A 27,162-nucleotide genomic window follows, 5' to 3' on the forward strand; every position below is an offset into this window, starting at 1 on the left:
ACACAAGCCATACCTCGAAGGACTCCCCCGGGTTTCTAGTTTCCAGAAATGTGTGGATTTGGTAGGTTTCCCTAGATGGCTGCCATGCCCCAGGCCAAAAACTTATTGGACCCTCCTTGCAAAACCGGGTTGATTTGTGATAGATAATTTTGATGTCGCCTCAATAGGTTTTGGGCCCTTCGCTGCCACGGGTACTTGGCCCACCCACATAAGTGAGGTACCATTTCTATTGGGATACTTGGAGAAATGCTGGGGGGTTGGAAATTTGTTACTTTCTGCAGCGTGGAAATTTGGGCACAATAATGCAAGGAACATTTTGAGGTTTGCAGGACATTGTGGCTAAGATAAATTGTTGGGATCTGCAAGAGAGACATCACCATGTACTCCCATAGGTGTTTAGTTTATAACAATATCTACAGTTGTTAGGTTTTTCTTAGATGAAATGTACACCTTGGTAGAGAGACAAAAAAGACAAAGATTACTTCACAGCCATCTATTCCACAAGCACACACACATACTGGTTGGATTTGGCACAAGGGTGAGTGATGATTCAGTATATAACATTTTATTAACAAGAGATTTCACAAAAATGAAATGCACTGTCAATAATTGAACGGACAAAAAACGGAAAAAACCAAACGACCCTTGAACAGGACCAAAGACTTCTCAATAGCAATTTCTTTCCCTGGAGTGTAGATCTCTGAAAATCGATCTACAAAGTGATCAAGAACAGGTTGAATTTTAAAAAGACGGGCACACTCAGGGTGTTCTTGTGGGAACGCCGAAGCATTATCAACAAAATGCAGCATCCTAAGCACAAGTAAATACCGATCCAGACTTATAATTGCAGGAAATGTGGCTGTTGCTATCACTGGACTAGTAGACCAATATGAAGCAATGGACAACTTCCTTCTCAAACCCATCAAAAAAGTCAAACCCAAAAACGTAATTTCATCCAGATTTGTGGGAGTCCACCGAGTAACTCTAGAGTAGGGCCTAAGTCTTTCTCTGTTTTCCCTCAAATACTGTTCTGCATACAAATTAGTCTGCTCATAAATCGCAGCCAAAAATACATCATCCATAAACAACTTAAAAAACTGTCTAGGCAAACATTTTTCACAATTCACTCTACACCCTGCATCACCAGTAAAGGCAGGCAACACCGGCTGCACCATGTTAAAATTAACCCAGAGCCCAGCACTTCCAATGGGAAGACTTGCAGCCCCAGGCTTCAATCCAGATGCCTCTTGCACCATCGGCACATCAGTGTCGTCCTCTTATACAGGCACTTCATCCGCACTAAGAGTAGCTTCATCCGCACTGACAGTAGATTCATCATCCGATGATTCAATGTGGAGAGACAACTCACTGCCTGAATTTTCCCCTCCCTCCTCTCCCTCAGACGCACTGTCAGTCTCATAATCCTGCTCAGAGGAAGATTCAAAAAGCATACCCACCCACCTGCTGAGCAGTAATTCTGCGGCTGGCCATAATCCTTACTAACAACGTGTTAAACAAGTCAACAACAACAAACACTTTGTAGAATAACTAATAAACAAAATGTGGCTTCATCACAAAGACCTATATACTCCAAAACTATACCACTCACTTGTCAGAAGCAGATAGACTCACCACCTACTCTGCACAGACACAGCAAGGACCAACAATATCCCACTAAAAAAGAAAAAGAAAAAGAAAATTTTACATAAGACAACGCAAAAGACATCGCAAAGAATGTCACTTTCCAAAAACAACTAAATATGCTGCGTTTTGACCCCACTTACTAAAAATTCACTTGTGTATAACAATAATACTAATTTGGAGAAAACATAACAAAAAATGTTTTTCTTACCAAATAAATGCAATTACGCAAAACTGCAGAAACCGCAAACAAGAACAAAAAGCACTAGAAAAAAAAGGAGAAATAAAACATTACAATCACATATGCAAATAATGAACCAGTCCACACACAATCTACCAGCCAAGATGGCGGGAAGATGGGCCTAAAAGCAAAATGCCGAACCCAAGGGGTCAGAAACAGCTGAAATATTCAACCCCATAAAGGGGAGCAACCCTTGTCCATGGGCCGCTCCCCACAGTCATCTAAATAAATGAATCCATGGTGGCCCAGTGGGCCATCTACAAAAATGAGCCCCCCCCCCCCCCCCCCCCCCTCCCCATGGGGGCAGAAACAGCCAAACAATATGTCCCCCAAAGGAGAGCGACCCTTGCCCAAGGGGGGCCGCTCCCCGCATCCATTATATAGAGAAAAAAACAAACTAAAACAAAAAAAATCCCTGGTGGCCCAGTGGGCAATCTAAACAAAAAAAATCGAAATCGAGAGATCGTGCAGCAGGAATGCTCAAAGAGGTATCGGAGGAAAGGAAAACCCTTTCCTTTCCCCCGATGCCTCTTTGCGTCCAGTTTCATCTAATGACGTGGAGGGGGTGGGGCTCAGCGTAAGGGCTTCCGCTGTCCTCCCGGGTGTGGGCAGCAAGATCGACGGTCCACGGGGAGCACCAGCGCTTCCCCCGTGGGTGGTGCCAGGACGGCCGGGAGCCGTCGTCCGCAAATGCCCACCTTCTCTCAGGACGGCTAACGGCCGTCCTGAACACCAAAGGGGTTAAACTTAAGTGTTGTTTGATAGAAAGATTCAGTGACAAAAACATTGTTGGTGTGTGCGTTTGCCAAATACAATAAGATAAAAAAAGATGCTTGCATCTGCCCAGAGTGGATGTCAATACGTAAGTGCATGGGGTCCAGTACACATTAATCATCTATCCAAACCGGCTTCCTAGCAGTTCGTAAGGTATATACACAGAAAGATGAGCACAGTCAAGGCTAATCGTAGATTCCCCAATTCTGTCCTTGGTGTTGAAGTACCAAGGGTTCGAATTTCAAGGACCCCCCTCCAGCTCAACAGCTGCTTACTTCATTGTATATAGTTTGTCTCGTAACTAGATGTTTTACAAATTAGACACTAACAGGGCAGTCTGCAAGGCCTTACTGCAGGAATGCTGTGTACTGGGAGTGTCCAGGGCCTTAGCAGCCCATGCAGACTGTCCGCAGCTGCCCTGTTACCTTCCAACTTTTTTAGGATCCTCACGAGGCAGCAATTCAGCTGCATGTCTCCAGGAGTCAAGCAGGACAGCAACGCCTGCCTACGTGTGCAGATTCCTCTTAGGTTAAACAATGTTCTTAGCATTAGTTTGCGTTCTGCAGTTAGGTCCTTGCAGGAGCATATTATGCAGGGCTTTAAGTGGGCCGGGTCTCACCAGTGCTGAGCACCAGCAGTTTTTTAAAGGAGGCCTCGAAACGGGTCTCTATTGTGCTCTGTTTTGTGCCCTAGCACAGGCAGTCAGTGACGGCAGGCACATCAATGTGCACGTGCTCACACTGCTCACTTCTCTTTAGTGGGGAAGTTACGCATGACGTCATGCCAGGTGAGCGTTTTAGGGGAAGGAAAATCCTTTAACCCCTTCCATGCTCATGACGAGCTCAGCTCGTCATGCAGCACAGTGCTCGTGTGCTGACGAGCTGAGCTCGTCATGACCTCACCCGTTTCTATTGAACTTCGGCACAGCAGAAGGTCAACCCAAGCAGCCAAGGTGTTAAAGAGTCATTTTCTCTCTGGATTTCCCTTCTTTTTGAAACTGAGGAGCAGTAACATTGTCGTAGTGTCACCAGGGATTTAAGTGGAAGCTTTTTCAAAATTATATACACGCCATAGTTACTGCTTATTTATCTTTTGCAACTAACAACCATTGACAAAGCCAATAGTCCTGACTTGTAGGTATGGTGTACTTGTATCATATATGCAATGATACAAGTCGGGCAGCACACTATGCTAAGCGCAGACTTATAGCTTAAGCCACGCCCTTAATGACATTGGGCAAGCCCCTTTGAGACCCACAGTTTTTCCATCCCACTTAGAGCTCTGATATTAGGTGAAGCAGATTGTTAGACCCGCCACCATTGGCGTGGGTCTCCCTTCCATTTTTGCTGTTGCCTCATGTGTTTTGCTGGTGTTAGATGCTTTGGGCACTGTGCCACTGCTGTCCAGTGACACAGTGCGAGTGCTCCCTATTGTAAATTAATGTATGAATTTGTGATTCTATGATTGACTGGTTTGGTTTACCTGTCAGACCCTAGTACAGTGCACCAGAAGTGCCCAGGGCTTGTAAGCCAAATGTTGCTGAGGGCTTGCAGCACTGGTTGTGCCAACCACAGAAGCAGCCTGTAAAAGTGTGTTTGTCTGCCATTGCAGAGCCTGTGTGCAGTCTGGTACTGCCATGTTGACTGAGCAAGTGTACCCACTTGCCAGTCCCTAAACTTTCTCTTTTCTTCATATCAGACACCCCTACGGTAGGCCCAAGGGCAGGGTGCATTGTAAGTATAAGGTAGGACAAGCCCTGGCGTGTGTGGCATGTCCTAATAGTGAATTACAGCCATTTTCGTTTTTCACTATTGCAAGGCTACCTGTTCTCCATAGGCCAGAATGGGCAGTTAGTTTATTACATCTTATAATCCTTACCGACTCAGGGAACACGGTAGAAATTAGAGTTTAGTATGCCTGAGCCCAGAATGATAAAATACATCTTTTAGTGAAGTTGATTTTAACATTCTGTGTTTGAAAATACCACTTTTAGAAAGTAGGTATTTTCTTGTCTAACTATCCAAGCCTGCCTCTGCTAGGTTGTGTATTCCTTGTCTGGAGTTTGAGTGACAGGGCTTGGGGATTCCAGGAGACAGAGTGAGTCAGCCCAGTGGTGAATAGGGAGATCTGCATCTAGATGGGAGAGAGGAGTTGCACCTGGGACCTGAATAGGGCTGTGCTTTCCCTCCATAATTCTGTCTCCACCTACTGTGGGGCGTCTGATGGTTCTGACCTGCACTGTGAAAGGAAAGGAAGAGTCATGTAAACAGAGTGCTCCAGGACTGACCCAAACTGGTTTGGACTAGGCAAAGGCACCGCTGCCCTCTGAGGACAAAGGATTTTGGGGTATAAGTATTGGGACCCTGATCCCAATAATTTAGATCACTTTTGGACAAACAAGAAGAAACCTTTGCTGAGGAGCGGAACCTGAAGAAACTGATGAGAGACTATCCCTAAGCTGAAGTGCTGCTTGGGGGATTGGCCTGCAGTGGTTGCCTGACTGCCAAAGAAAGGAGAAAGGACTTTGTGTGCACTTTATTCAACTTGTAAAGGATCTCCAAGGGCTTGAGAGAAGAGTTTGCCTCCTACTGAAGTCTCAGGGACAACAGACTTCAACCCCCAGCTGCCCAAGAGTTCTTTGGAAGTGCCTGCTGCTGTTTTGGGCCTTCTGAGGGACTGCGTGTTGCAAGGGAGCTGGAAGTGTCTCCCAACGAAGAAGAAGCGCGTCGCCATCACTGCTGCTGCTGTCACATCGCGGATGTTGCCGCTGTAGCTGTCGTATTGCACCGAATCGAGAGAAGCGTCTTGCAACGAAGAAGAAACGTGTCGCCGTCGCTGCTGCCATCGCATCTTGGATGTCGCCGCTGTAGCTGTCGTATTGCACCGCATCAAGAGAAGCGCCTCGCAATGTAGGAGAAGCGTGTCGCCGTCACTGCTGCTGCCGTCACATCATGGATGTCGCCGCTGTAGCGGTCGTATTGCACCGCATCAAGAGAAGCGCCTCGCGTCAACGGAGAAGCGTGCCGCCGTCGGAGTTACTGTCGTCGCATCACGGAACAAGGGTGTCGCCACTGCAGTTGTCTCATTGCGCGCAAGCGTCTCGCAACGTCGAAGAAGAGTGTCGCCGCCAAAGCTGTTGTCGTCGCATCATGGAACAGGGCTTTCGGCGCTGCAGCTGACGCATCGAGTCGAGACTTTCTCGCATCATCGGAGAAGTGTGCCGCAACAAGAAGACAACGTCTTTATTTCGACGCATCTAAAGGTACATTGACTCAGTGTTGCATTTTAAGATCTGAAGAGAACTAAGCTAAACCTACAATTTTAAGTACAGTATTGTGGATTTTTGTCGTGTGTGGTCTTGTGTTAAATCTATATAAAGAAAACTTATTTTTAATATACAACTGTGTGGTGTCCATCTGTAGTGTTGTCACTGGGTTACTGTATGTGTTCACAAATGCTTTACACACTGCCTCTGAGATAAGCCTGTCTGCTCGTGCCAAGCTACCAAGGGGATGAGCAGGGGTTATTTTAGGAGTGTACCCCCTTACCCTGACTAGAGGCAAGGGTCCCTATTTGTCACAAGTACCTACCTGTGCCAACTAGAGACCCCAAATCTAACACGGATCTTCACCTTCATCGCATAAGTGACAACTTCTCAATGCTGGGTTTCCTTCCCAGGATGGTAGGTGTAATAAGCAAGGAAGTATGCCTAGGCGGTATCTCAAAGTTCCCTTGACAGAATTAGTATACCCCATGTGGAAGTTGTGAGAAGTTGGCCTGATATATGATGCTCACTAGTTCTAGTGATCACCTTGCATCAGTCCAAACAACCCTTATGGTGATTGGTTGTAAGTCAACCTTATAGACCAGCTATCCTAATGGTAGCATGGACAAAGCAGTCTTAGGCTAAACTCTTTTGGCATGTGAAGCCAGCTGTTTTACCACAATATAACCCCTTGAATACCAAGTGAAAGGACACCACACAGGTTGTTATGAAAATAAACAGTATATTTATTCATAACAACACCTCTGAACTCTTTATGAGGTCAGAGGGCTAAGCACATGACAATCTCTTACGAAAAATACTACAAGTTGCACAAAATTACAATGGTGCCCTAGGGGCACGACAGACCATATACTAAGTAAGTGGCATGTGAGAGTCGATAAAAGGAATGGAGCTGTCCAGAGGCTGTAGGATCGATGGGACCACGCTATACTAACTTCAGGTAAGTAATAGGAGGCCCACGGAACGCGTGTGCAGAGTGTGAACTCACACGCGAGATGCGTAACAACAACTATGGACAGTACAGTTCAAGTTAAAGGTGAGTACGGACAATCCTGACTAGGTAGGACTAAAACGACGGTGGAACTCGACACTAGGACAGTTAAACTACCCTTGAGCACCGAAATGCTCGTGTTACCTCACCCACGGGCCGCGGGTGCATAGGTGTCAAAGTGCGTCGGGTTCTTGCGTTGAAGTCTATGGAGCCTGAAAGAAAAGATGCTGCAGGCGACCAGGAGGAAGATGTCCGGTGCAATCCAAGGGTGGATTGTTGAAGAAGGAGACCTGAAAGCAGAGGGTACAATGTTCACAGTCACTAGCCAGTGACTGGAGTGGAACCAGGAAGGAACCCGATGTCGTCGTCACGATCAGGTGAAGAGTGGGCGCTTGACTCTGCAGCCACGTGGACCAGGAGGTGTCTTCGACGACCAGGATGGAGGCACGAGCTGTCCCACGCAGGCTCTCGCTGTCGGCGGTGTCGGATCCGGGATTGGACTCAACAAGCCTTGGCAAAGGCAACTCACCCGGTGAGTGAAGAAAGCATCTGGTGCGGACTAGGAGAGTCCGGGGTACCCCTCTTTTGGAAGGGAGCAAGGGCCAGTCTGGAGCAACCAGACCAGCAGTGAAGATTCAAAGGTTCGTCGTCTAGGAGGCCACTAGCCAGCCGGCAAGTGACCAGACAACGCGTCGAGCAGCAACAAAGCAGAAGGGCCCCACGCAGATCTCGTGGATGCTGAAGGGCTGATCTTCGGTGCAGGGGCTGCTCGGGGCTGGGGCTTCTCAGTCCCCAAAGCACTTGGTCGAGTTTACCTCGGGAGTCGTGCTGGAAGCGAATTACAGGTTCGTTCAAGATGGCCGGTCCCACGTGGCTCGTCGCACCCACGGGTCTCAGCTTTGCTGCAGATGTAGGTAGAGGCCAGAGAGGTCTGGGAATCCGGGTCTCGTCGGGCTCTGAAGTCTGGATCCTCGAGGGAAGACGACAAAGTGAAGCCGCTGGACGCTTGATGGTGCCTGCAGTTTGCCAGGGTGGACACTCCTTGGCCACAAGGGAGATTCTTCAGTCTTCTGTGGAGCAGAACGTCGAAGGCCAGAGTTTCTTCTTGTTGAATAGTTCAGGATAATCTAATTTGGAATGGGACCAGCTCCTACCTTTATTCTCCTAAAGGTGGCTGCACTACTGACTAGGTCCCTCCCCTGGGTGGGACCAGGAAGGGGGGTAGCTACACCCCCTATCTTTTGTCCGGTTTCCCGCCAGAGCTGGGGCAGGGATGCCCCAGCAACTGGTTTGAACCGGTGTATGCACAGGGCACCTTGTGTGCCCCAGGCATGTCTCATTCCTTTCAGGCCTCCATACCTCAATACGCAAAATCCTGTCTGGGGTGGTGCTAGCACCTCCCAAGGCAGGAAACCCTTTGTCCAGGCCATCCTCGCTGGAAGGACTCCCAGCAGCAGGAGGTCAGACTTGTCTGTGGTGGCAGCATCCATTTTGTGATGCTGAGGCTCGAGTTAACTTTAACCGGGGTTCACAGTTACATACATGTCGTGTCCCTCTAGAAGGGTGGAATGCTACCCCCGTCGCCAGAATTGGCGAGGGGGTAGTATTCCAAATCGTATGACACCTTACTCGACATGTTTTGATAATGTTATACCAGAGTTAGCATTTAACCGCGAGGTTGATAATGCACTTAGGAGTATATGGTATAGCGTTATCATGGAACAGCTATTAGGACATGGTTCCGCAAGCTGCAAACGGGCTCAGCTCATGCCAGTGCACCATCTCACATAATTCCAAGCACTCTGCCTTCAGGATTGATAAGGCCTTCCATAGGAGTGACTGATAGGAATATATGTGTCCATTTTAGGGTTAGATATAGGTATACTATATCTACAGCAAAGGGTGTTTACACCACCTTGCCCCAGCTGTCATGCAGCCAGTTGTGTCAGATTTAGATGGCCAGCCAGGGGTGGCATAATACATGCTTCAGCCCCTGGTAGGCCCTGGGTACACCTATGCCCTGGGTACAGGGACTGATAAGGTGGCCCAGTACCAATTGGTAAATGCACCTAAAGTACATGGATGTCAATTTAGAGAGAGAACAGCTAGGCTGTGGGTCTGATTAGTAGGCCCACAGCCAGGGAAAATCGTAAACCGGTGAAGCAAAAAGCAAAAATCTGGGGTGACCATTGGATTGCAGACCCCACTCTCCTACAGAAGTAAGTTTGCAGAGTGGCATTTCTGTAGTGGTTCAGAACAAGCCAGCCGTAAGCATTTCCTGCCAAAGCTGACTTGTCCTCAATTTCTGAGAGGGTTTGGATGGCTTTATTAACCAGTTTTTTAAAACATTCGTGGGTGGCGGAAGTTTCCCAAAGTTCATTAAGTCCAGTTACAATTAGCGCCTCATTGAGCTCATTTCTAGCAAGGGAGTGATCTCTGCAGCTCCGTCCAAAGATGTGAATTCATATCTGATCTGAGCAGATGTAGTATATGTGGGACAACAACATGATGACTTTTCAGGGAGTTTGCCCTCCTCCGTACAGCAGCTGCACATCAGTGTGCTGGAATTGGTTGCCATACACCTAGCCCTCAAAACTGACTTCCACCTTATTTGAGGGAAGGTAGTCCTCCTCAAAACAGACTGCACTCCCCTCTGCTTTAGCACGAAGAATGTGGCAGTGGGAGAGCCTTTACACCTTCCATGGTGAACAGCGGCTTTGCTGACCTGCTCAGCAGGACACATCAACAAGTCCACGGACAATGCACTTTGGATGAATTTGTCTGGGATCTTTGGCTACATGTTTCCACCTCTCTCACCCCTTCCTCACATGGTGAGGAAAATGAGTCGAACCCCTGACACTTATCCTGGTGTCTCCCACCTGGACCAGACAACAATGGGATTCTATGCTTCTGGATATGTCCATCAGCCCCCACAAGAAGTTACCCTTCAGGCTGGATCTTCTTGCAGAGTCAAGGCCAGCTCAGACATCCACATCCTAGTCAACTCAATCTGATGATCTGGCATCTTAAATTGTAGAATGTGGCTATTTAAACCTTCTGCATTATTGTATTTACATTCCATGAGAAGCGTCCACACCCATCACATGGGTCCTTGATGCTTCTTAGAGGACTGTTTGTTCACTATTTCATCGTCAAACACCTGGACCCCTTAAAAGCTAGTGTCCAGGACATCATCAGCTATCTTCTGCATCAGTAGAAGTCCGTTCTTGCCTACATGTCTATATGCCTACACATATCATCTGTTGCAACTTACATGTAAAACAGGGAACATTCTTCCTGAGTCAGAATTCCACTAGTCAGGGTGTTCAGTTTGGGTATTAATTGGGTTGTACACCTCTAGAAATCCCATGCCCTTGTATGAAACCTTAACTTGATGTTCTTGAGATTCATAGGTCCACCCTTTGATACTTTAAGTTCATGCCTCCTCCAGTTTCTGTCCTTGAAGGTAGCTTTCCTTGTGTCCATTTCTTCCCTCAGACTTATTGTCAAACTGCTGGTGTTCTCTGTTAAATAGCCCTTCATCCAGATACATAAAGCTATAGTGGATCTTGGAATCTATTTCATATTTCTCGCCAAGGTGGTTTCCCTTTTTCATCTCTGTCAAAGTATTGAGATCCCGGTCTTTTTTCCGTAGCCTGTTGTGGTACAAGAAAGAGAATTGCCTATGCTAGATGTCAAAAGAGCTCTTATGTATTACATTGACAGGGCCTAGCCTTTTCATGGTTCTAACTAGCTATTTGCAGCCTTTGCAAAGCCTCCTAAAGGCCACCCCATTTTTAAATTTGCTTTTGCCATGTAAATAGTCAGGTCCATCCAAACCTACTACCACAAAGCCAAGAGTCTGTCATACCCAGAACATACTCCACATGTAAGTAAGGGGCAACTGTGTCTTTCTTAAGCAATATTCTACTAGCCCACATCAGCAGAGCAGCCACATGTTCCACCCCACACGTTTACCCCACAATTTGGGTAGACATACTGTCCTGTATGGGTGACCAAACTGTGTTAATGACTGTTATAGACATCTACATTGAACACACACTGGCCACTGCTTTTTGAGAGTACTTCTTTTCATTCTTAGCAGAGCATGTGTATCAACAGCCACACATGCTACAAATGGAAAATGTTACTCAGCCCGTAGAAAGTTGCTCCGCCTATCAGCATCTGTTCGTAGTATGCAGTGTTCTAGAGATTAACCTCTGTAGAAGCCTGGGTTAATTGCAGATATCTTCTCCTTTTAACTACATAACAATGTGTGATGCTCATAGTGCACATTGCTCCGCTCACTTGATATTCCATTCACATACTCAGCCGCTGTGCTAAAGGCAATCTAACAAGAAGTCTGTGCTCATGTGTATTCTCTAAGAACAAAGGAGTTGCAACACATCCTGTCCAAGCCGAATACTAAATGGCAGGAGTATGCAAATCATTAGAATCTACAATAAAACGCACTGCAAACCAATGATTACAAGGTGAGTAACATTTTACTTTACATAAGAGGAACAACCAGGCAGCTCTTCGCAACAATAAAGTTGAATAAAAACCACTATAAAACATTTAGCGACCTACGTTGGACATATTGGCTTTGTCAAATGCTTGTTTCTTTTGGTCTCTGCTGTGTGTAAATAATCTATTGCTTTCTACCTAGGAACATCTTGTGAAGCAGGGAATGAAAGCTGAAGATGCTGCCTCGCTCACGGAGCTCACTTCTGCCAAATGCAGTTCTGTGAAGTATGATGTGGAGCTAGCGGAAGAGTACATCGCTCGTCAGGTGATTACTGGCTTGATAAACAGCAGTGTTGCAGAGATGACAAGGTGGTTGGTTGTCTTTGAGGGCTTAAAGGGTAGTATGGCTGGGCCTTTGTAGGTCTGGGGCAGAATTCTCAGGGGTGCAGTTGTTAGTAGGAAGTTAGTCTTGTGGTTGTCCTCATCCAGTAAGGCTCAGTAGAGGAGTCTTTTATGAGAAAGGAAGTGATTGTTGTGGTACCAATCTCTTGTACCTCTTTGGGTGAACACTTCGACTGTCTCTGCATTTGTTTAGGTTGGGGTGTATTGCTCCATGATTATGTTGCTCTCCTGGGAGTAGCTCAGTTACATGGATGCTCAAGGGTCCATTTCTGTCACTGTTGTGGGGTTTTCCAGATTGCAGCTTGGAGGTTGGAGGGCAGGTAAGAGTGCTGTTTGTGGTGCTCCAGAATGGTGCAGTTGCAAGTGGCTGCCAATGCTATTTTCTTGCTTCGCTATGGTTGTGGTCCACATCTAATTCCATTTCCCTATTTGTGCAGATATCCTCATTCTGTGGAGTGGATTTTTATAGCTTCCTCAAGTTGCATGAGGTGCCTAACTTGCAGTCTATCTACACTCTGGATGCAGTCATCTCAAAGGTGCAGGTGTCTCTGGATGAACACTTCTCCAAGACTGCAGCTGATACAGACCCACACAAGGCTTCGGAGATCACCAAAAACCTCCTTCCAGCTACCCTGCAGCTCATAGACATCTATGCTGCCTTTACCAGGTGTGAAAAATTAGGGAGGGTGTATTTGCTGTTGGTGGATGTAAGGGGGAAATCTTTTACCAAGCAAAATACTTGGCTTCACTGGGAGGTCTGGGAAAAGAGATGTGTTTACTGGGCCACTGAGGATGACCTGCTTTTAATGGGTGTGTGGAAAGGCCCTCCTATCTTCTCACTGGATGATGGAAAAATGTGATTTTTTGGTTTGGCAGGTGCCATTGACTCTGCAAGATGCCTATGTCGAGGCATATGGGCTGCTGAATTCATATCTGTGCATAGATCGCCGCCTAGTGTTGGGTCCGGATGATTGCACCTTGTTGTCCTGGAAGAGTCTTCGAAGTATCACGAGATAGGTGACTCCTCCCCTGGACTACAGTGCGCATGGGCATATTCTTCATCCTCAGATTGTTTTTTTCTGCCATTGGGTTCGGATGTTATTCCTACACTCCAACTTCGGAATCGAAACGAAACTTTTCTAGAGTCCAAAAGGCCTTTGACTTCGACGGTATTGTTCTCGCTCTGTACTTCTTGACTCGATCAAGTCTTCCATCTCGACTCGGTCGTCGACGCGGGCCGCTGGGCCTTTTTGATGCCACGTGGGCCTGCTGTCGATGGAAAGGAGCCTGTTCAAAAGGTGCCCACAATGCCACTCCAAGTTTCCGCATACTGACACACACAGTATGCAACAAGTGCCTGTCACCAGACCACAAGGAAGAAACCTGCCCAGCCTGCACCCAATTCCGTTGAAAGAAAACGATCCGGATTTGACGGGCCGCTAGGCAAGAGATGCAGCGACAGGCACCGGAACCAGACAAGATCTTCGAGGATGAACAGGAACTTCCAGAAGGAGAAGATTCGGATCTAGAGATAGTCACTGTCGAGGACCACTCGGACTCCGATGACGAAATCCCACCGGGGCAAACCGTGAGTACATTGCCCCCGACACCAATTAGCCCGTTACCGAAGGCTCCGATCGAGGCATCGCCTAAAGGCCTTAGCCAAGATCCGAAACATCATAAGGCAGCCCCGCGGTCCTGCTCGGCTTCGAAAATAAAGACCAAGCCTTCAGACTCCCCAGGTCCAAGTAACGTTACCCCAAAGAAAAAGGTTGTCAACCTGAAGGGCGGCGAACCGAAGAAGGCTGTACAGCCCAAGAGCGTCGACCCGAAGAAGGCCGTCGAGCCAAAAAGTGCAGACCCAAAAAAGGCCGTCGAGCCAAAGAAGGGCGCCGAACCGAAGGGCGCCGACCCGAAGCAGTCGTCGAACCGAAGAAAGTCGCCGACACAGAGGGTGTCGTACCAAAGCCTGTGGCCCAGCCGAAAAAGATTATCGAGCCAAACAAAGGCACCGACCCGAAAACAAGTGCTCCTAAAAAACCAGTCGATCCGAGAAAAATCGTCGACTCGACAAGACAGTCAACCTAAAAGACCTGTCGAGCACAGAAAGCGCATCGAACCTAAAGATCCGATCGATCCGCAATCAATCGTCGAGCCGGACAAACAACCCGAACCGAAGAAGAGCAATAAGGCACCGAAAGTCGTCGAACCAAAAAAGGTTGTCGACCCGAAGACAACGGTAGATCCAAAAAAGACTGAGCCAAAAAAGTCAGACACAGCCATGGACAGTGGAAGAAGAACTCTTCCACCCAGAGCCATCAGAGGATCAGGCAAAAATATACATCAACCCTGACACTGTTAAAGTCACTATTTTACACAGGAAAAATAGGCCATTGGACACTGAGCTTCATTCCCCCATTCCTCTGAAGAAAAAGGACTTTGGGACTTCTCCCTCTAGACCCTTCATTCCTTTCTAGCCCACTATGCCTACTACGCCTTTTGCTCCTTACTCTCCTACTCACTCTGGGGACACAGGGGAAGTTCCCCAATATGATATTAACAATCCTGAGGATCCTAACCCTCAAAATGAACCATGGGTAGAGCCCACTGATCCATATGACACGCATCCCATCCCCGACACCTCCTCATACCCAACAAGGCCGTCAACTACTGACAACACCATTGTCTTCAACCAACTAATAGATAGGGCAGCGCATACCACAATGTAGACATGCACAATGAACCTATAGAAGAGGACTTTTTATTTGACACATTCCCTACTACTGAGAAAAATCTCAGAACACTTCCTATGTTGAAAGGGTGCCCCTGAGGTCACCTTGGCTAAAATACAACGAACACAGAACGCTGCAGCCCGACTACTCATGAACCTTCCCTCCAGAGTGTCAGCTAAACCTGCCCTCAAAGCCCTGCACTGGCTCCCGGTGCGTCAAAGAGTGGAATTCAAAGCCATGTGCACGGCTTACAAACTGATTAATGGAGCTGGCCCCCCGATTCTCAGCGACCTGGTAACGCCTTATATAGCTCCCAGATCCCTGCGGTCCGAGAATGAACATCTAGCCATCATCCCCAAATTTAAAAAGACACGCACTGGTGGCCGACGCTTCTCTGTGAAAGCTTCCACCAGATGGAACTCACTCCCCCGTTCCCTCAGACTGGAACCCAGCTATCTTATTTTTAGAAAAAAATTGAAAACACTTCTATTTCCGAAATAACGTCCCCCCCCTTTTTTTTCTTCCTTTTCTCTCCTCCATCTCATCTGGATATCAAAATCATTACAGCGCGGGGATGCCTTCGGGTCACCAGGCGCTCTACAAGTCGTTAAAATAAATAAATAAATAAATAAAACACACGCCAGACATATTTAAAGATACAGCCAGAGCACGTGTAATCAATCCCAGGATTGAAAAGAAATATAGAGCGGCCCCTACAGACCCTACTTATATCAGAGGTCCGTTGCCATTAGATTCACTGGTGGTGGCCAACGCACGCAAATGGGCCAACTCACAGACAACAGGAGAAGCTCCACCTCCTGATAAAGAGTCCAAAATTACAGAGGCCTCGGGTAAAAGAGTAGCATCCCAGGCATCCAATTCATGGAGAATTGCAAATACGCAAGCTCTACTAGCTCATTACAACAGGGCACACTACGACCAGCTTGAAAGTCTGATGCAGCACCTACCTGAGCCTTTCAAGGCACAAGCTACTGACCTCATACAGGAGGGAAAATTTATTACAAACACCTCCATGAAATGCCCGCTTTAAGCAGCAGACACTGCAGCCAGGTCCATTAACACAAGCGTCTTATTGCGAAGACATGCATGGCTACGCATTTCTGGCTTTCAGAACGAGGTGCAATCCACCATTCTTAACCAACCAGTCAATCAAGACTTCCTTTTTGGGCCTGCTGTCGACACCATTTTAGACAAAATGAAGTAGGATATGGAAACCGCAAAATCAATTGGTGCATTGCAGTTTCAACAACACAGAGGTTCCTTTCGACGCTCCTCATACAGAGCAGCTACACGAGGCAATACTTCACAAACCTCATCTACATACAAAAGCAACACACAAGGTTCCTTTAACAAGAACTCCAACAGAGGAGGTTATAGGGGCAACAATAATAAGGGACTAGGACGTGGAGGCAATAACACCAGAGCCTCCACTGCCACAAAACAGTGACTTCATCACACTACCTCCAGACCATTTAACACCGGTTCGGAGGCAGAATCCAACAGTTCCTACCTGTCTGGAACTCAATTACCACAGACAGGTGGGTGAGACAAATTATCCTGTATGGCTATTGCCTAGAACTCACCTCTACCCCACCAAATATACCACCCAGGCACCGTCCTATGTCCAAGGAACACATCACCCTTCTACAACAAGAGGTGAGATGCATGCTGGAAAAGGGGGCCATAGAGCCAGTCCCTTTCCAACACCAAGGGACAGGAGTATACTCACTATACTTCCTTATTCCCAAGAAGGACGGTTCACTCAGACCAATATTGGACCTCAGACCCCTAAATCAATACATACTGTCGGAGCACTTCTATATGATCACACTACAGCAAGTGCTCCCGCTGCTCCAGCAAGGAGACTTCCTAGCAACATTGGACCTCAAGGATGCATATTTTCACATGCCCATCCATCCAGCTCACAGGAAATACCTCAGGTTCACAATAGAAGGTCAACACTACTAATTCAAGGTTCTCCCCTTCAGAGTAACCACGGCTCCAAGAGTGTTTACAAAATGCTTTGCCACAGTAGCTGCACATCTCAGGAGGCAACACATGTTCCCATACCTAGACGATTGGCTAATACAAGCAAAATCGTACGAACAGTGTGCAAAACACATTTCTCATACACTTCAGCTGCTACACAGCCTAGGCTTTTCGATAAACTACCCAAAAACGCATCTTCAACCATCCCACACACAACAATATCTGGTAGCTACTATAGACACCTCAGTAGCAAAGGCATATCCAAACTCAGCAAGGATAACCAGCATGCAGATGCTCATTCGCAAATTCCCTCCACAACACTCTTTGCCAGCTCGAGTCTTCATGCAGCTCATAGGCATATTCATTGTCCCCCATGCCCGACTACAAATGTGTCCATTGCAAGAATGCCTAGCACGGCAATGGAACCAAGCTCAAGGACAACTAAAAGACCTAGTGTTGGTAGACAGTCGCACTTACAACTCTCTGCAGTGGTGGAACCCACAAAACCTTTCCAAGGGGCGACTGTTCCAAGAGCAGGTTCCACAACTAGTACTAACAACGGACGCATCACTGACAGGTTGGGGAGCCCATCTACTTCATTACACAGTACAAGGGTTCTGGACAAGCAAACAAAAGAAACTGTATATCAACCAACTAGAGTTGCTGGCAATATTCCTAGCTCTAAAAGCATTCCAAAAATACCTGTACAGCAAGACTGTGTTGATCCGGACGGACAACATGACAGCCATGTACTATATCCAGAAGCAGGGGGGAACACACTCCCCACAGCTATCCCACTTAGCACAGAGCATATGGAAGTGAACAATTCCAAAAGACATCTTTCTCCTGGCAGAACACCTCCCAGGGAAAGACAATCAAATAGCGGATCTGCTCAGCAGACACAGCCAACAACTACACGAATGGGAGATTCACCCCCAAGTTCTCCAGCTATTCTTCACACAGTGGGGGCACCCAGAGATAGACATGTTTGCCACAAATGAAAACTCAAAATGCCGGTACTTTGCCGCCAGGTTCCCACATCGGTTGTCACAGGGCAATGCGATATGGATGAATTGGTCAGGCAGATTTGCGTACGCTTTTCCCCCAGCACCACTGATTCCGCTGGTGGCACGCAAACTGCGGCAACAGTCACTCTCACTGATCCTAGTTGCTCCCACATGGGCGAGACGGCCATGGTACACAACGTTCCTGGAGCTTTCAGTAGTTCCTCATCAAAGGCTGCGCCTCGCACCCCATCTTCTAACTCTTAACCATGGAGAAATCAGACACCCAGATCCCAATCAGATGAACCTAGCGATCTGGCTCCTGAAGTCTTAGAATTTGGATACCTTAACTTGCCTCCAGACTGCATGAACATCATTAAGGAGGCAAGACGACCAACAACTAGAGCATTCTATGCAGCAAAATGGAAGAGATTTGTTATATACTACAACAATAACCAAATCAACCCATTAGATGCTTCCATACAAAACATTATATGTTACCTACTGCATCTTCAAAGATGCAACCTAGCATACTCTTCGATAAGACTTCACCTCGCTGCTATAGCAGCATACCTTCAAAACAGGCAACACCTTTCACTGTTTAGAGTACCAGCAATCAAGGCTTTTATGGAGGGTCTTAAAAGGGTAATTCCTCCAAGACACCCACCTTCCCCAGTCTGGAACCTAAATATAGTACCAGACTTATGGGACCTCCTTTCGAACCTCTACACTCATGCAAATTGCAATTTCTAACATGGAAGGTGGCTTTCTTTATTGCCATTACCTCACTCAGGCGAGTTAGCGAGCTACAAGCACTAACAATTCAAGAACCCTTCATGCAAATACATGCTAACAGGGTAGTTCTTGGAACAAACCCTAAGTTTATGCCAAAGGTCATATCCACTTTCCATATTAATCAATCAATAGAACTGCCAGTGTTCTTCCAAAATCCACAGTCAGTAGCTGAAAGAGCCCTACCCACACTGGATGTAAAGAGAGCTCTGCTTTATTATGTGGACAGAACGAAATCATTTAGAAAAACAAAGCAATTATTTGTTGCTTTTTCACCACAATATAAAGGGAATCCCATATCAAAGTCAGGAATAGCCAGATGGATAGTTAAATGCATTCAAATATGTTATCAAAGGTAGTCAGACAAAATATCGAAATTAAAATATCTATATACAATAATATCGATGTTTTAATATAGATGGTATAGTATATCGATGTGCCATAATATCGACAGACAGAATATCGAGATTAAGGTATGTATGTTAGTAATATCGAAATTTTGTTGTTTAGTGTTATGTATTTTATTATGTTGTTTATATGTTTGCTAAATATGTTTAGAAATGTATGTTTGAAAATTAGTAATTATGTTAACATTTTGCGTTTTAGTATTAGAGCGGGTTGTGGGTTTATAGGGGAATAGGGTGGGAAGTAATTTAATAATAATTAAATAATTAATATATATTTTAAAATATTTTTTAATTAATTTGTAACTAATTGAAACTAATTAGTTAATTACATTAATTAGATTTAATGTGGTAATATATTTAATTTAGTGTTATTGTTAATTAATAATTAATTGGTAATTAATTAATATTAATTAGTTAATTAAATTAAGTAGATTTAATGTGCTAAGATATATAATGTATTGTTATTGTTAATTAATAATTAATTGGTAATTAATTAATGTTAATTAGTTAATTACATTAATTAGATTTATTATGCTAATATATTTAATTTAGTGTTATTGTTAATTAATAATTAATTTGTATTGAAATAATATTAATTAGTAAATTAAATTAATTAGAGTTAATGTGTTAATATTTTTAATTTATTAATTTTTGATATGGTTATTTAATAATTAATTGGTAATTAATAATTATTAAGTGATTAAATGATTTCATTTATTTATGTGTAGTGGGTTGTGTGTTTATAGGGAAACAACCATTACAATGCAACTTTTACAACGCACTACCATTACAATGAAACTTTTACAACGCAAAAACTATTACAACGCATGCATTTACAACGCATGTTTTTACAACGCAGATACCTTTACAACGCATACCATTACAACGTAAGTATTGGTAAGTATATAATTATATTTAAAATGTTATAGTTTTGGGTTTTTGGGTCAAGGGGTATTTTTAGGGTTCAGGGTCAGTTTTTAGTTTTTGGGTAAAGGGGTATTTTTAGGGCACAGGGTCAGTTTTTGGGTAAAGGGGTATTTTTAGGGTTCAGGGTCAGTTTTTGGTTTTTGGGTAAAGGGGTATTTTTAGGGTTCAGGGTCAGTTTTTAGTTTTTGGGTAAAGGGGTATTTTTAGGGTTCAGGGTCAGTTTTTAGTTTTTGGGTAAAGGGGTATTTTTAGGGTTCAGGGTCAGTTTTGGGTTTTTGGGGTACAGGGGTACAGTGTAAAAATTAAAGTAAAATTAAATTTAAATTAATTAAATTAAATTATATTAATTTTAATTAATTCACATAAAAAATTATTATATACTTACCAATACTTACGTTGTAATGGTATGCGTTGTAAAAGTATCTGCGTTGTAAAAACATGTGTTAATATTTGTAAAATTATATGTATTTTTAAATTAATTTTAAATTATTAATACATTTAAAAAACGATATTTTTAATTTCAATATTTTTGTACAACGATATTATTTTTTCGATATTTTTGTACTTACCATTATGTAGATATAACTTCGATATTTTTGATTTCGATATTTTTGTGTCGATATTTTTGTATGTAGATATTCTGTCTGTCGATATTATGTCATACATTCGTTACCAAAAGGCTAAACTCTCTTTAACTGTCCCCCCAAGAGCACACTCTACGCGAAAAATGGGGGCATCCATGGCTTTCCTAGGAAATATTCCTCTTGAAGACATATGTAGAGCAGCCACATGGACTACCATACACACTTTCACAAAACACTACTGTGTAGACGTGCAAGCAAAGCAGCAAGCTGCTGTAGGCCAGGCTGTCCTCAAAACTCTTTCAAACTGCTGCAGCTGGCACGGGTAACCACCGCTAGAGGAGATACTGCTATACAGTCTATGCACAGATATGAATTCAGCAGCCCACATGCCTCGAACGGAATATGCTACTTACCAGTATGCATCTGTTCTTGGCATGTAGGGCTGCTGACATTCATATCGCCCACCCTCCTCCCTGGTGCCTGTTGCAGCATTATCTTTTGCATGGCCATCTCTTACGTTACTATCTCCATCTCTGCCACAATGGCGAAAAACAATCTGAGGATGGAGAAGATGCCCATGCTCACTGTAGTCCAGGGGAGGAGTCACCTATCTCGTGATACTTAGAAGACTCTATGCACAGATATGAATGTCAGCAGCCCTACATGCCAAGAACAGATGCATACGGGTGAGCAGCATTTTCCTTAGTTATATTTATTCTCTAGAATCAACCAAGCAAGCCTGGTGCAGATAAGTGTAAATGATACTTTTCAAGGCAGGTTGAACAATACAAGCAAGCTGATAAAAATGACTTTGTTACAGGTTTGTAAATACTTGGAATACATTTAAGGTTACTGTTAGATTACTTTTTATTACTTTATAGATTACTTTATGGATTACTTTTTGTACTCAGTGTGATATGCCTAGATATCACACGGGGACATTTCCTAGAGAAAAGGTAAGTAAAGCAGTTTTTGTATATTTGCAGTTTTTCAAGTTTTCATACACAACAACTCCACGATTGGAATATTTCTTTGGAAAAAGCAGTCAATGCAATCCTATGGACAAAAATATAGTTATCGGTTTCAAGGTAAGTACTTAGGTTTGGGAGTTGGTTTTCTGGGGTTAAAACCAGGGTTCCCCCAGGGTCAAGGATGCACTCTCAAAGCACCCTCAGCGGCACTAGGGCAGCCAGGTGCAGAGTGCTGAGGCCTAATATTTTCCAATGGGGATAGGGGGCCTTCGGGTTGTGGCTGCTCACGAGCAGGCCACAAGGTTGTGGGTGCAAACCTCCTGGTTTTAGGCTCAGGGCAAAGGGGGATCCAAGTTAGCACCCAAAATGCACCCACAGGGGCATCTGGGTGCAGTGTACTGTTTTGGTGTCGGGTGCCCTGTTTTCACTGAGGATTCTCCGGTTGCAACAAAGACTGCAGGCTCTGGGACGAAGATCTTCTGGCGGTGACCACCGGTTGGAGAGGTAAGTTGGGAATGCCTCGGGATGCTGGGACACTGTCAGTGGGGACACCCAAGGCAGTGGGACGCCGGGTGCAGGGGTGTCTTTAGGGTATCGGGTTTTCTTACCAGCTACATTTGCGTTCGGGGGGATCCTCCAGAAAGGGGCTGCAGGCATAGATTGGAGATTCGAGACAGGTCAGAGGTCACCAGATGTCAGACCAGGATCGCCGTGGAGACCTCCTCGAGCCACTCACTCTCGGGCCGTGAGCGTCGGGTGCAGACTCGCAGATTTGGTCGGAGCCAGAGTCTGTTGGTGAGCAAATCCGGTGCTCACGGGAGATAGTCTTGGGTTTGGAAGGGAGGGCAGGTCCTTCGGGTTCTTGAGGGCTGCTGGACACATGGGGATTTCGTTGGAACAGGTTTGAGGTGGGGATAGGCCGGTTGGGCTATGGCCAAATCAGTGGGCTTCCTCCTCTTCTTAGTTTCAGCACAGCTTCTTTGTCCTTCTTCTCTTCTTCTGGTCGGTTCTTGTCTGAGGCGGCAAGGTTTAGTGTTGCTCCTAAATACTAGATTTAGGGGCTCTACAGGTAAGTAATGGTCAGGACCCATGGGTCCCTTCCTTGGGGTGGGTACACCCCTTATTATGCCACCCTCCAGTGGGAGGGTGGCATACGCCTCTCTAGTTGGCTGGGCTCCCCCAACAGCAAGATGGCTGGCATTGAAAGTTGTGCTTCACCTTCCTCCCCCACCTGAAGGGTGGGGTTGGCAAAGGTGGGCACACCTCCCTTCCTCACTTGGTTTTCTCACCCAAAGTGGGGGTCAGAACAGGTGAGGGCCAGTTGCTGGAAGCAGCAAATAGCTGGGGTAGCTCACAAAGGTGGTAAGCCTTTGAAGCTTCCCCTTCGTGGACCCTGCCCATCCTGGGGGAGTAGGCTTGGTACCTCGTCCCAGGATGTGCATTGTTCCAGACTCCCGAGGTAAATAGGCTCTCGACCCAGGGGTCCAGAAACATGTCTGGTGGTGGCACGATCAGCCACTCAGCCTGGACACTAATGTTAGGTCGTTTTCAGGGGGCATCTCTAAGACGCCCTCTGTGTGCATTTTTCATTAAATTTCACACTGGCATCAGTGTGGGTTTAATGTGCTGATAAGTTTGATACCAAACTTCTAATTTTTCATTGTAGCAATTAGGGTGCTTTGGACTTCATAATGACAAACTCCCAGCACCAATTACTCTTAATGGCAGCACTGCACTTACAATGTCTAAGAATGGACTTAGACACTGTAGGGGTACAGGGCTCATGCACCTGTACCCTCACCACTGGTAGAGTGCACCCAGTTAGAGGGGTGACTGATCTATGCCAGGGCAGTGGGTTGTAGGCATGGCACACAGGGATGCCATGTCGACTGTTCAGTTTTTTTTCTGCACCAAGGCATGCAGCCTGCAAAGGCAGTGTGTGTGTGTCAGGGTACAGGTCCTCTAGGGGTGGCACAGTAAGTGCTGCAGCCCTTAGAAACCTTCTCTGGTCACAGTGCCCTGGGTACCTGTGGTACCATTTACCAGGGGCTGACTTGTGGTCAGAGATGCCAATTGGGTTTAGGCTTCAATGCAGTTTTAAGGAAAGAACATAGGCCCTGGGTATCTGATTAGCAGGAGCCCAGGGCACACTCAGTCAAATCACATCAGCAATACAGCAAAAAGTGGGGCAACCATACAGAAGGAGGGCACTTTCTCACATGGGTCTAGAGAAGATGTCTAGCAGTGGTACAGGCCATATGACCGCATTGCCTTTCCTTCAGAGGGTTCAAACCCTCAGTGGTCCCAGAGGCAGTATCACCAGACCAAAACGCACTACCAGGGAAGTCGGCCTTCCCGTGGTAGAGGTGTATCTCGACAACCCTCCTCCACCTCAAAAAACACTGCCAAACAATGACCAATTGTTTCCTCTGTCACAGTTACCCACTCGGGGACGGGGAAGTATTGCCTACCATGTTCCACTTACTGTAGAACACCGGAAGTTCCTATGCTTCATAGTGGGTTCCAAACACTATCAGTACAAAGTCCTGCCATTTGGCCAGAAGTTGGTCCCTAGAGTGTTCACCAAGTGCATGGCGGTAGTAGCTACTGCGCTCGTCGCCAAGTTCTGTTTATCTATCCATACCAGTATCACATCTGTTTGAATTTGCTACAGCAGCTATTCCTTCAGGTCAATCTGGAGAAATCAGTTCATCAGCCCACTCAAAGAATACATTGCCTGGGTGCTACTCCAGACTCCAGCACAGGAAGAGTCTATCCTTCGTAGGAGAGACTATTATCAATCAGGCTGAAATGCGATTGTCTGCTTCAAGCTCACCAACCCTCAGTACGACAGGCTGCATCAGTCCTGGGGTCGATTGTATCTTGCATTTTCCTAGTCCCAATGCCAGGCTGAGGATGAGGCCTCTGCAGCTGGACCTGCAAGACGAATGGGATCAGTAAACAGCTTGATGGGATGACAAGATTCTACTTTCCCATGCTGCGAGATCATCTATCCCATGGTGGTCTCATCTGAAAAATCTCCTGTTGGGACTTCCATTCCACCTACCTCCTCCAGCACAATCTCTGATTACAGATTCCTCCCTTCAGGGTTGGGTAGTGCATATGGGCCCTCTGCAAACTCTGGGCCAGTGGTCAAGCAGGGAACAAGCATATCACATCCACATGCTGGAGCTACGCTCGGTGCATCTAGCCCACAAGGCTTTCTACCTGTGCATTCAGTCCCAGTCCATATTGGTCCAGACGGGCAACACGGCCACAATGTACTACGTAAACACGCAGGGAAGGACCCGCTCTCGCCCCTTGTCCCTGGAGTTTCAAGCGATCTGGCATTGGCTCCTGGCCAGGCAGCTTTCAATCACAGCAGTCCATCTTCCAGGAGAACAAAACACTCAAGCAGACTCCCTAAGTCGTCACTTCCAAGATTCGCAAGACTGGGTTATGCACTACGAAGTGGTGGCAGACATTTTTCAACAATGGGGTCAATGAAGCATCGATCTCTTTGTGGACGATACATACAAAAAATGCCACAACTTCGCTTCAAGTTTTTACTGGCCAGGATCGAAAGGGAATGCCCTTTTGGTCAACTGTCAGGGAACATTGTGTATGCTTTCCCGCCTCTTCCTCTCATCCCGAAGGTCATAACCGTGCTCTCGCACACCACAGCGAGAATGATACTGAGAGACCCTGACTTGCCACGACAGTGGTGGTACCTGGACCTTCTGCATCTCTGTGTGTCCAAACAGGAGGCTTCCGTGCAGACGGGAAATGCTGTCCAAGATGAACAGGAGGATCCATCACCCCCTTCCCTCACTGAACTTAGCAGCATGGCTCCTGAGGTCCTCCGGTATGGACACCTAAGTCTTCCTCAGGATTGCATGAACATCTTGAGTGAGTCTAGAAGGCCTTCCTCAAGGCATTCCTATTCTCTTAAATGAAAAATGTTCTATTTGTGGTGTGTGCAAAATGGTTTCCAACCTACCAAAGGTCAAGAGGAGGTAATTTTGCCTTATCTCTTACACTTGGACAAGTCAGGGCTAAAATTTGCTTCCATAAAAGTACACCTTGCTGCCATTACGGCATACAGAGTCACCTACTCAACCTTCTTTCTTTCAGCTTCAGGTGGTTAAGGATTTCCTACAGTGATTAAAGAAAGATTTTCCCCCTGTGCGGCCTCCTTCGCCTCCCTGGGAGCTAAACCTGGTCCTTTTCAAGCTCATGCCCCCCCCCCCCCCCTTTGAGCCAATTCACAAAGCGCCCCTTCAGTATCTTCCATGTAAAGCTGCCTTTTTGATGGCAGCCATATCCGCTTGTAGGGTGAGCGAGATCCAGGTGCTCTGCGCCAAGGAACCGTACACTGTCTTTCACCACAACAGAGTGGTTCCGAGAACCCACCCCTCCTTCCTTCCGAAGGTGGTGTCGGATTTTCATGTTAATCAAGCCATCTTACTGCCTACTTTTTCCCAAGTCTTCTACTCTAGCTGAGTTGTCTCTCCACTCTTTAGATCTGAAAAGGGTTTTAAGATTCTATTTAGACAAGTCCAAGACTATTCGAAAGTCTGATTATTTGTTTGTAAACTATGGTTCCATCAGAACAGGTATCCCAGCCTTCAAGCGTTCAATCTCTAGATGGATAGTGTCCTGATTCAAACTGGCTTACCAATTGGCAAATAAGTCCCTTATGTCTTCTTCCAAGGCTCATTCCACTAGGGGAAAGGCAGCTATGATATCTTTTCTGCACAACCTACCAATTGCTGAGATCTGCAAAGCAGCCACTTGGAAGTCGGTTCATACATTCACAAGGCAGTATTTTCTGATAGATACATCTGCCTTGTGGATTCCTCACCTTGTGAATATCCCCCATGCGTATATCCCCCTTGGGTCAGCAATGTTCGGAATTTTTCTTTGTAGCACGCCGGCGTGGACGACGTCATAGGAGCACGGCATCTCGCGCGACTCCGTCTGACGTCACCGACTCCTTATTAGACCCATGTCGGCGTGATGACGTCAGTTCCCTTTTTTCCGCGTTGTCGACGCTAACGGTTTCTGGGATCTTCTGCGACACATAGTAACTTTTTATTATTTTGTGTTAATGTTTCTCTATTAAGTGTTTCTTCTTCGTTGAGGATGTCGTCGAGGAAGACAGGATTCAAGCAGTGCGGATCATGTGCTCGAATGATGTCGATTACCGATCCACATAACGATTGTTTGTGGTGTCTTGGATCGGACCATGATATTAAAAACTGTCGATCCTGCTTCAAAATGAACCCTAAGGCCTTACCAGAACGAGAGGCTAAACTTCTTCTTGCAAAGGTAAAAGGAAGAGAGACTGGGAAGGTCTTCGAGGTCGACGTCCAGGCGCTCGATGTCGAGACAGAAGTCACGTTCGAAGTCGAGATCGAGGTCGGATTCGAGGTCGAAGTCCAGAGTCTGAGATCCAGAGAGAGGTCGAGGTCCGGATCCAAGTCCGCTTCGGGTCATGCTTCTGGCTCCTCGAAGAAGCACAAGAGGAGAAAGCATAGCTCAAGACATCACTCTGGTAAAGAATCTTCAGATTCGAAGAGGAAGTCTCGAAGACATCATAAAGACTTTGTATCTCCTTCTCCTTTACAGTCTCTTGGAGGTTCCCCGACTCCGGAGCAAGAACCGGATCCGGAATCGCACCATTCTTCGGAACATGAAGGAAAAGAAGTTCCTCGGGCTCCGACTCCGGTAGGAGTCCCTGTAAATCAAGAGGGCCAGGATAAACCGATGCCGGAGCAACCTCCTTCGGAACAACCAGTAGGTTCGTACCCTCCCTTTCCTGGTCCTGGACAGGACCCCTCTCATTTTCTTAATGCGATGTTTGGAGTCTATGCGAGAGCAATGTACCCCACTGGTGCACCGGCTGGTCCCATGGGTCCATTATCTTACAA

At 46.1% G+C, this 27,162-nt stretch overlaps 1 protein-coding gene across 11 annotated transcripts in view; it reads left to right on the forward strand.

The window, feature by feature from the left end:
* Positions 1–27,162, forward strand: part of UBR4 (ubiquitin protein ligase E3 component n-recognin 4) — a 2,329,353-nt gene that overhangs the window by 705,462 nt on the left and 1,596,729 nt on the right. For all 11 annotated transcript variants that reach the window (XM_078642504.1, XM_078642505.1, XM_078642507.1 and 8 more), the window contains exons 24-25: positions 11,603–11,725; positions 12,240–12,469. In XM_078642504.1, coding sequence (XP_078498630.1) covers positions 11,603–11,725; positions 12,240–12,469 — 353 coding nt within the window. The remainder of the gene's footprint in view (positions 1–11,602; positions 11,726–12,239; positions 12,470–27,162) is intronic.

The sequence above is a fragment of the Lissotriton helveticus genome, chromosome 5_1 (genome assembly GCF_964261635.1).
Source record: "Lissotriton helveticus chromosome 5_1, aLisHel1.1, whole genome shotgun sequence".
Lineage (NCBI taxonomy): Eukaryota > Metazoa > Chordata > Amphibia > Caudata > Salamandridae > Lissotriton > Lissotriton helveticus.